Source organism: Ascidia mentula, chromosome 4 (genome assembly GCF_947561715.1).
Source record: "Ascidia mentula chromosome 4, kaAscMent1.1, whole genome shotgun sequence".
NCBI lineage: Eukaryota > Metazoa > Chordata > Ascidiacea > Phlebobranchia > Ascidiidae > Ascidia > Ascidia mentula.
In genome coordinates this window covers 4,401,653-4,412,217 of record NC_138569.1, presented here as the reverse complement: position 1 = coordinate 4,412,217, position 10,565 = coordinate 4,401,653, and the positions used below count along the sequence as shown (strand labels likewise).

General features: G+C 38.2%; 1 protein-coding gene across 1 annotated transcript; it reads right to left on the bottom strand.

Moving 5' to 3' along the window:
• Nucleotides 1-1,194: 1,194 nt before the first annotated feature.
• LOC145899445 (uncharacterized) lies at nt 1,195-10,563 on the bottom strand. Its single transcript, XM_082988229.1, has 14 exons — nt 9,887-10,563; nt 9,544-9,737; nt 8,810-8,969; nt 8,456-8,607; nt 8,010-8,161; nt 7,500-7,616; nt 7,112-7,315; nt 6,273-6,388; nt 5,420-5,660; nt 4,537-4,626; nt 3,903-4,105; nt 3,305-3,508; nt 2,656-2,806; nt 1,195-2,259 (listed from the first exon to the last, which is right to left on the bottom strand). The coding sequence occupies exons 1-14, from the start codon at nt 10,178-10,180 to the stop codon at nt 2,114-2,116; spliced, it is 2,424 nt and encodes an 807-aa protein (XP_082844355.1). The 5' UTR covers nt 10,181-10,563; the 3' UTR covers nt 1,195-2,113.
• Nucleotides 10,564-10,565: the final 2 nt, after the last annotated feature.

Genomic DNA, 10,565 nt, shown 5'->3' with positions numbered 1-10,565 from the left:
CGCTGTCTCGACAAAACGACACAATACAGACGAGACCCGTCGCCGATTGAAGGCTAATGTTTACAAATTAACTCCGCGACGACAAGGCAAAAGCTCGTTGAGCCTATAATACCTACAATGGGCGGTGCGGGCTGACAGGGGTACGCTGCCTCAGTAGGAGCTCGGGTTCCATACGTTTTTATGGCGGGTCCCGTGTAAGGTCGATGCCGACTTGCTCTCCGGTTTCATAGCCCTTGTAATACGGTTAAACGGGTCTTTTATTTCTGCTGGAGTGGATATGTGCATGTGGGGTTAAGAAGGCGTGTATGTCGTTTTTCCACAATGTACGGTATGCGGAGCGATCAAAACCAATCAATTTCACCACGTAAATGTGGTTTACAATTGTTTGTAATTGTTTTTAACACTTGTTACCACAGTTTAAGTCATTTTTAAACAACAAGCTTTAAGTACCTGAAGGTCATATAGGCATATAACAACGCTCGAACTATTTGGGGGTGGATTTGACTTATTGTTGTATAAAATTCCAGTATGGTCATTGTTAGACGCGTACATATTTCCTCAACTTGTTTCCGCACAAAATACGTAAATAGGTTTTCAAGTGTTGCCATCTTTCCACTCTACGAAGCACACATAAGCACACATAAGCACACCCTTCATTAAAATATTTTCCCCTGCACCAGCAAACTTCATGTGGCAAAATCAATACAACTCCGTCTGCCGCCTCACGTATACACTTGGAAGCCTCAATATTTCTGAACAATCTGTCAACGCCTGATCTGCCGGTAGTCGAGACGGCCCTTTTCTTTTTGGCAGCGAACAATTAAGCGAACCTTGTCAAAATATTGACGTACGGCTGGGAGTTGATACGAAGAACGGCTGCGGTTTGGGGCATTTGTTTGTTCCAAGTTGGTTAAACCCCAGCCCACTGTTCTTCGTGTACAAAGAGTAGCGGAAAACCCTGGGAGACTTGTATGTGAAGATTAGATTGATAGTATAAAGATTTCGACAATTAAAATCTTTCGAAACGTGACATACCTCCACCGCACATTATTTTAGCTGTGTTGCTAAACTTTCGCATATGCTCTAACTGCTCCAAATTCCCCGACAAAATCAACGTATTTAATAGGAAAAACGAATCATTGGATAGTGAAACAGACTTTGAACCTGTAAGCTAAACATTCTTTGATATTATTAGTGACGTTTATTGGAAACTTATGAAGTCAATGAAAATTCAATTGCAAGTTCAGAACAGTTAACATGAAAATAATAACCACACGCAATATGGCACATTTGGCAGAGATTGACATGACGTAATGCTACAACAAGGTAGATTACCCTGATACAGAATCCGGACAAACAAAATTACAATCTTTGAAATAAAAACGTGATCGCATTTATAGGCAGTAGGAAATTTTCGCGCCAACAAATACACTTTACTGGAACGGACAAAAATTATTGCACTTTCACTGCACAGCTATGGTGCCGTTTTGAACAAAACATTTGCGGTGTATCGCTATTGTCAACATGCTAAGAACTAATCTCAAAAATCACAGACACAAATCAGGAACAACAATCAAGAAATAATAATCATAATCAACTGTATGTAATACAGTATACGGTACTCCAAGATAAGTTTCACCTAACTTGCTATCAGTTTTACTGCAATATTGGCACAATGGATTTATCAAACATATATGCTCACTCCGAAGCACACTTATTCAGTGTTTCGCAAACAGTGCGTCGTTTTAAGTTTTCAAGGGCGTAACAAAGTTTGGATTTTTTGTCCAAAAATACCAAGTCAATAACAAGTTTGCCAGCTTTGTGCGAGTGAAAATGGCAAACATAGGAATAAATGGTGGTGATCGGTTTATTATTTGTGTGTCGTAAATACGGCGAATCTTTTCATGTGCGCCACACAAGAAAAGGTTTGAGAACGAACCACTGCATGGATCGGATCGAATGATGAAACTTCTTTAATAACACTTGCGAAGAATTTATACGATGAGAATGGATAAATACAGGAAGCGGTAATGAAATTTGTTTGGAAATTTTTGTACTCAATTTTAGTTAGGGTTATGACGAAAGAACCTTCGCTCTCATCCGACATTTCAAATTAAAGACCGCAATCGCTCAAGCGTGCCGTCTGGCCTTCCACCTCGTATGTGATTTCTATGATATTGGAGGGAAGTTTGAGCGATTGGTCGGGTTGTTGTCCGCCGATGTAAACTGTAAAGTTGCCTGGCTCCAAGAAGTAATCGTCTGAACACAAATATAATTAATCATATAATAAGCTTGCGCGACAGTGAAGGTTAAGTCATATAATGTAAATATTCCGTGCAAGGGGATAAAATTGTAAACAATACAATGAAATAGAAATTACACTTCTTTTCTATTTTTTTCAATTTTACACGTGTTATACTCCAGAGTCGTGTTTTTTAATCTTTTCCTTGTCGAACCACGAAATATTTACAACACCACTTCTGTCGGTTAGAGGAATAATCAAATTTTCAAATAAAATATCATAAACACAACGTTTCGTTCTTTTGATTTCTCACATGTAATGCATTTCAATTGCCCTGAAAATTTTACAAACCAGAAAAGAAAAGTCGTTTATCACAAATCACAAAGCTGTTACTCCCATACTGGGGTAAGTACCGTTTTTCCACACAGCTCGTGTGTATGGCTGAACAGACAACGTCATCAAGTAAGATTGGCCAGCTTCGACGAAGATACGACGGAAATCCGCTAGTTGGCGTATGGGAGCCGGTACAGAGGAGTTGTGGGGAACTTGATACACTTGTACCACCTGACAGTGTTATACGTTTAGTTTATAAAACCTCATCATAAATGTTCGCTTAGTTTATAAATGTTCGCAAAAAAATTAAAATAAACAAGAGCTGCAGCTCTTCATGATTATTATGGCTCTCTTGCATATGTAACATAACCAAGTTATAATCAGGATAAACTTCCAACACCACGTTACACGATAAAAAAAACGTGGTGTTGGATGAAATCTTGTAACTAATAGCAAAAATATTGCAAGTTTCAATTAAATATTTGAAAAACGTAGAACCCACCACTAAGCTAATAGTTATTCACAGCAATACATGCTAAAAAAATACTTCATGTGTGTACGATGATAAAAGAGAAAACCAACATATATTTCAACAACCACTGATGGTTTCTTAAGCAGTTTTCAAACATCCAGTTTTTAAATGGCTCGTAACAGGCTTATGAAAAAATAAGAATAAAATACACGGTTCGACAACACCAAAGTGTTTTAAGACAAAAGCACGCATCTCACCTCGTCTCCGGCAACGCTTCCAGTATTTTGCACTTCCAACACAACGTCAAAATGGGAGCAGATCTGCACTGTAGGGAAGAAGGAGGTTGTGTTTTTGTACTGGAAGGTGGTGTACGACATCCCGTAACCGAAGGGGAATAGCGGTTTGGAAGTGGAATAGCGGTAAGTGCGCTCGTGCATGCTGTAGTTGGTCATTGCCGGAACCTGCGGGGAAAAAAACATAACAGAAAAACATTACATTACAATTGTTTGAATAATAACAAGGGCCCTTCTGGCATGAATTATTCAACTGCGAGGTTTCAGTTATTATAAGGCTGACGTCAGCCAAGAAATGTTGTATGGAAGTTAACGAAATTGGTAAAATAGCCAAAAAAGAACTTTCTAGAAGGAAGATGTTTTTGCTTTATTAACAGCAGTCAGTGTGATCGTGTATGATGTAACAATGCGCGGATGCGAGAAAAGTTTAAAACACCAACCCCTAGTTTATTGGATCGCAAAACCTGAAAAGTGTAAGTGGCAACCTTATTCAATCATGCTGTCTAAGCATATATACCAAACAGTAGTTTACGTTTAACAAAAAAATGCATATTGGTCATACCTGGTCCATTGACGCGGGCCATGTGTAAGGCAGTCTGCCGGCCGGGTTCATTTCACCACTGACGATCATTCCTAGCGCGTCTCCCGTTGACTGAGCGGGAAAATAACCGGCTAGGATGGCGTTCACTTTGCCGCTCTCTACCGCCCACGTGAGGTCAACCGGGCCGGCGTTAAAAGTCAGAAGAAGGACAGGAGCTCCCGCGGCTGTTTAAAATTTAGTAGTGATTGCACAGTTAGTGTTTTTGTAATCACGAAAAATAAGCAATACCAGAGTACCTTCCAGAAGCGTTTTTCTGATTGAAAAATGTTAAATGAGCAGAGTTTTGTTTGCAAAATGCTAAATTGCCAGAAGAGCCGTATTTCAGCAATAAAGTATGCCTGGCAGCATCAGTAGTAATTTATGCTAAATGAGTGATAGGATACAAATCATCATATCCTCACAAAAACAAACACTTAACAGTTACATAGAGGCATTGTTCTTAAAAATGTACTGACGTCTGTACTGCGCGTCTTGTAATCACAAACAAACTGCACATAACATATCAGCTGTGTATAAAAATTCCCCAGCAATAATGTATTTCGCTACATGGTTGCGGTGAGCGCACCACAGGGCGTCTAAAAGTTCTAAATCTCACCAAAGGCAACAGCGTCTTGGAGCATCTGAAGTTGATATCCTGGTAGAGTAATATTCGGTCGGTCTCTTCCTTCAGCCTCGACACCACGACCTGAGCGACGAAAGCATGTTTTGTGTTGGAAGATACTTTAACACCTGGTCACAAAGTTTTCGCCAAACTTGATATGCATATAAGCCTATGTAACATAGAAATGTGTGCGAATATTAACGCTACGATTTCGTGTAGTATTTCAACTTAAATTTATAAACAAAAATAACAGGTGGTGGCCCTGTTCACGCCAAATCATTAAAATTCGCACAGATTTCTGTTTTACACCGACTTACATGTGGATCAAGTTTGTCGAAAACTTTGTGACCCGGTGTAGTAGTATTTTTTTTGTGTTTGCAAAGGGGTTAAGACTACAATGTTTAAAATATATGAAGATTGTAAAACAGAGTACGATTCCAGAACGTCTACGTTATGGAAAAACTTTGCAGTACTCTGATACTCGGGTAGAAAGTCTGTCCAACCCGACGAATAGACGGTGAAAATTGTGATATTTATACAATGTAATGACGTTGTGCCAGACACATAAAGTACCCATACGCAAAAAAGACACGTCAATTTGATATATTATTGTACGCCTAAATTCGAATGATGCCAAGAGTTACCACCGAAACATAACCAATAAAGACAGAAGGTTCATCTTTCCAACCAAAGAAGTTTTGGAACGCCAATTGCGTATTGTTTCTGTTTTGCTCAATACTCAATTTTTGTCCTATAGCTTAAATTCTATAATGTGAAACAAGTCCTTAACTACCAACAAGCACCAAGCAAGATGTTACATTTTTACTCACTAACATTTTTTATATATTCTCACAATATCACAACAGCACGATATCACCTGTTCCGACGTTCACAACGACAAGATCTGCACCAGTGACCGCCTTTTTAACGTCACCCTGGTTGTAGAAAGCACAGCGGGGTAAACTCTCGTGCCAATCCCCCACGCATCCACCGGTCATCGCCAGTTCGTCACTGATGCTTGCGAAGTAATCTCCGGGTGAAGAGAAGTACTTAAGACTGTAGTCCGTCCAGTAGTCGCCCGTCAGCGCAGCACTGTTGTTTCCAAATGGCCCGACCAACTTTGCACAAAAAACTTTGTTTTATAGAAAAAAAACTACACATTTAAATGGATAAGCAAAGTGGAGCCAATAATATGAATAGTGTAAGCTGCATACAGATGACCACTGTTGCTAGGCAAAGTCGTCTGATAGTCACACCAGCTAGACTGATGAGACCTTATAGGTCGAAACAGTGGCCATCTGTATGCAGCATAAACAAACGGATGTTGGGTATAGGTTACAGAATTATTAGCACTTACTAGGTGGTTTTACCAGTTTTTCCCAGAAGTTTAAGGCGTAAATTGTGATAAACCGAACTATGAATAAGGTATTCATATTACTTCTTTCTTCGAATTATGCCTCAAGGTGGGTGGCAATTTTTAAATTCTTAAGACCGTTTTTTTATCAAAATAAAATGCCACAGCAAGGTTTCGTATTGAAATACCACAGAGCTCATATAATGCCCAATAGTTCGACCCAGTGAGGTTTTTATTCAATCGCAGCGGGGCTCCACTCATAAGGTTAAGGAAAGCTTATATTGGAAACCACACGCTGTTTGGATAAAACAGCGGTTTTCGCGATCCTGTTCTTCGAAAGCAAGCGAACGTGGTTCGGTAAAAGTTGGCAACTTACAGCAATTTTCTTGTAGGATTTGGACTTCAGTGGCAGTAGGCCGTCGTTTTTAAGTAGAACGAACGATTTAGCGGCGATTGTTCTAGCCAACTCTCTGTGCTCATTGCTTTGAACAACTGCAAATCAGAAAAAACCTTTGTTGATGTAGCCAATATGGAAAAAATATTTTTCCTTGGATACATTTCTTAGTCGACCTTGTTAAAAACAAACGGTAAAAATAGAAAATGCCCTTCACAAGATCACAAGCACAGCAAGTACAAAAAAACAAACAAACTATTTTTATTGGTAAAGTATGTACCATGATTTTGTGCACTTTGTTGCATGGCGGGCTGAATGGAATCAAGTGACCTCACAAAATTTCCTACTAATTCAGCCACATTAATATTTAATGCAGACAAAACTACTGTGCATTGTACAAAAGAATCTGGAAACTCCTATCCATGTTAGTTGTGAGATTTAAATGTTCTGCTGAGTAGAGCAAGCTAAGGCTTATCAGTGTGTTACTGGCGATTCGTAAACCAAAGCCGTCCCAGCATAAACAATATATTTCGGTTTCTGCCAAGGTTTAAGTCTTTTTGGAGTCACTTTTGTCAGATGGCAGAAATGAAATTTACTAAATTAAAGGAGCCTTAATGAGATCAACTACAAGCTTTATTTGCACAAGACAGGTTATAGATTTCCTTTTTTAGACTGAACCTGCTCGTGCATATAAGATCTGACCGCTTTTATCTGTTTTGGGTGCACGGTTGCGATTTAAATGTAAGATTTATGACATAAATATGAGGAAAACTATCTTCAAAAGGAATTTTTTTCGAAATTCTTACATGCATTTTGCTTACCGTCCATAGTTACATTAATCCATGGGTTTAATTCAGGTGGGTCAAACTCTCCCAGTTTCATTCTGACGAGGAAGAGGGTCTTGGCTGAGTTGCGTAGATTTTCTTCGGTTACTCGGCCTGTGGAATGAGCTTCTGGAAGCCAGTTAAAACGGGCGCCGATTTTTGAGCCGGCAAGCTCCAAATCAACCCCAGCATTCTTGGCAGCTGCAAAACGTGTTTTTGGTAACTTTCTGGGTGCAACAAAATGTTGTGCAGTGTTTCAAAAAAAAAATTGACTAATGCTGTTGACTCTTTTTCAATTCTTTGTCACAAAATTTTTTTCCAGTATTAATTTGTGCTAGCTAGCACCAACTACAAACAGTTTTTTATTGGTTTAGTAAATGCCCACCAACAGCAGTGTCCAGGGGTGTTTTGGTATAATGGAAGAATTGGTCAATATGTTCAATGGCACCTTCATCACTAACCACATAACCCTCGAACTTGAAGGTGTTTCTTAAGATGTCAGCTGAAAAACGAAGTATTTTAACAAGCGGAAACAATATTATGTGTATCAATCTGTACTTCCAGCTCCAAGCAAACATTAATGTATAGTAACCAGGTCACTGTAACTACAGCCCGCTCATGTTGACTAATAAGGCCAGTTTTGTATGTACCAGAAGATTAGCAAAAAGAAACAACATATACATATAAAAACTGTGAGAGCATAACTAATAACCTGGTTGCAATAAAAAAATCATGCATTAAACACAAAATTCCATTCCATGAATCCAACTAATCCAGAGGAGGAAATTTACTTTGTTTAAAACCTAATGTTTGCCCAAGCTTACAACCGCATGATATGTCACAAGACCTTTTACCAACCAACATGTGCTGAGCACCATATTAATATGTCACTCACTGAGAAGTTTCTTGTTGGCACATGCCGGCACCCCATTGATGGCATTGTAACTACACATCACCCCCTGAGCACCAGCCATAAGGCATGAGCGAAAAGCTGGCAGGAACGTGGTTCCCCAATCATGGTCAGATACGACGGCGTTAAATCCAAATCTGAAAGTATTGTACCCATATAACCATAGTATGTTAGAAGACATTAGAATACACTTGTTAGGTTGGTACATACAACTTTTAAGCTAATAGTCAGATGGTTTATCCAAAGCATGTTAGAACACAAAAGTGTGGAAACAAGGAAGATGAAAGTACATGTTTTAGATATGGCCATTTGCTAATTGTTTGTATTCCACTTGAATTTGGTGTTTGAAATTCATATCTTCACCATTTGACATTCATATCATGCACATATTAATTAAAAAATACAAAATCATTCAATGGTTCATAACAAACCTTGAGGTAGGTATGTTTTCTGGGCCACCGTGCACATCAAAGTGTTTACAAACTGCTGTTGCGGCAGGGGTCGTTCCAGTCCCACCATAAAGACCAGAAACATATGCTTTGGCCATTTCACTTGTCAGAACAGGGTCTTCCCCATAAGTTTCCTGTGAAAAATAATGAGAGTAGACACTTGCATGAAGAGAAGTTTAGTGTATTTGTTTTTAACATACAATATTATGTAGTAAGACATTGACCCTGACAACAATTGGCAGTACAACAACAAGATTGGCAGACAAAAACTTGAGAGTATACAGCCTAGTGCAGTCACTGAATTATTTTTTAAGACGTTCTTTCTTTTTGTTTTACCTGACTCCTGCCCCACAAGGGATGTCTCATAATGTTTATCACTGGGGCAAAACAGCTTAAACCGGTGTGGTCACCATAATTTCCTTGCTTATTGAACTCATTGTGTTTGGCTCTCGCTTCTATGGCAACAGCCTTGGACATTAAACCAATAAGATCAGTGCTGTGAATAAAGGTCATTATTTAATCACAAATGATGTTGTAATAAGTGTAATGACATAGCTTAATCTATCGGATGAAAAAATATATATTCCTTTGTGTGCTGGAATAGAACTTAAGGTAAACTCTTGATGTTTTCATTTTATATCCCAAATTTGTACATTTTAATCTTCGTTGCCATACTTACAAGTTACATTCGAAGAAAATAAGGTTATTTACAATTAAGTTTTCATTTGGTTGTTTTACATAAAGTAAATATGCTTAATACAATGCCTCCCAAGGGGTGGTATACAAAAGGCTTTCACTTGAATGTTAGACTAAACTAATGTATGCATTAAAAAGTCATAATTATTTATAAATTATACACTCATCTATGACAAAGTCCTCAAAAAATGTGACATAAACAAGGTTCAAAAGTAATACTTAACTCATTTGTGCCATAATCTATAGGTGGTTTACTGCAACTGTGTATGACTTTGCGGTAGGATGCAGGTTAGGAACCAATGACTTATTTTTGTTTGTGCACACACACCACAAACCCTGCTAAAGCTAACACAACAAACTGTTTTAAAACTTACTCAAATGTGGCTGCCAAACCAATAGGTTGGGGGAAACATGTTGCCTCTCCATTCAGACCATATCCTCTCAAGCATTCTGTGTTCCAATTGTAAGGTTTAATTCCAAGCCGATCAATGCCTGGTGAAGGCCCGTTGGAGCCGGCACCTCCACGCGACACTTGGAGAATGACTTCATCTAAAGTTAATCTTGAAACCTGAAATAAAAGTAACATGAGTGGATGCATGTGTTTGCAGATAAATACTGTGGTAAAATATACTGAAAAATAATATAAACTACAATCAGTTATGATGCAACGAGTCCATGTTCAACTTGTTGGTATGCCAACTGCAATCAGCAAATTACCAAGTCATCTATTCTTTCCTTCCATGGCAAACTGGCATTTCGAAATGGGAAGTCTTCAGTCTTTACTCCAAATGGTACGAACCGTAGTTTTTCCCCAAACCCATGCGTTTTGGAACTTCCAAGCAGAAAGTTGCACAAAAAACAAACGAGAAACCATAAAGTTTTATTGGACATGATATTACCTTCCTTAATTGTAAAATGCACATTAAATATACAAAACATTAGGCTGTCTAATTTTTTATTGCAATACACACATGTGGCAATCCAGTTACTGCATGGACAATTAGTATCCATGTATAAATGTAAAGAGCATGTCCAACTAAAGTAATTGAATAAAATGCACAGTATAACCTCATAAAGGGTACAATGGATTAAAACTATAACTATGTGGTTATGAAGGCAGCATAGCAACTACAGAAAAAAACCTTAAGACGAAATGTCTAAGTTTGTAAGTGTAACAGTTCACTTGAAATTTTAACAAAGTTCTATATGAATCATTTCATCGTTTAAAAAAAGCATGACAAAATAAAATGTATTTACAGAAGCACAAACGTATAGTGAATGTAATACATATTCATATAACACTGTTCAGTAGCACTTCTTAAAAAATAAGGCACACCATGCAAAGAGAAACTTGTATGTAAAAAAGCACCAAAAGGTAAGAAAACTCTTGCATAAG

Bases quoted from the DNA above. Each gene is read 5' to 3' on its own strand.
- LOC145899445 (XM_082988229.1), bottom strand. From the start codon at position 10,180: ATGGATACTAATTGTCCATGCAGTAACTGGATTGCCACATGTGTGTAT. The intron at 8,608-8,809 runs GTAAAACAAAAA...TATTTTTCACAG, and splicing joins CCTTGTGGGGCAGGAGTCAG to GAAACTTATGGGGAAGACCC. The intron at 4,627-5,419 runs GTGATATCGTGC...TTCGTCGCTCAG, and splicing joins CGTTGTGAACGTCGGAACAG to GTCGTGGTGTCGAGGCTGAA.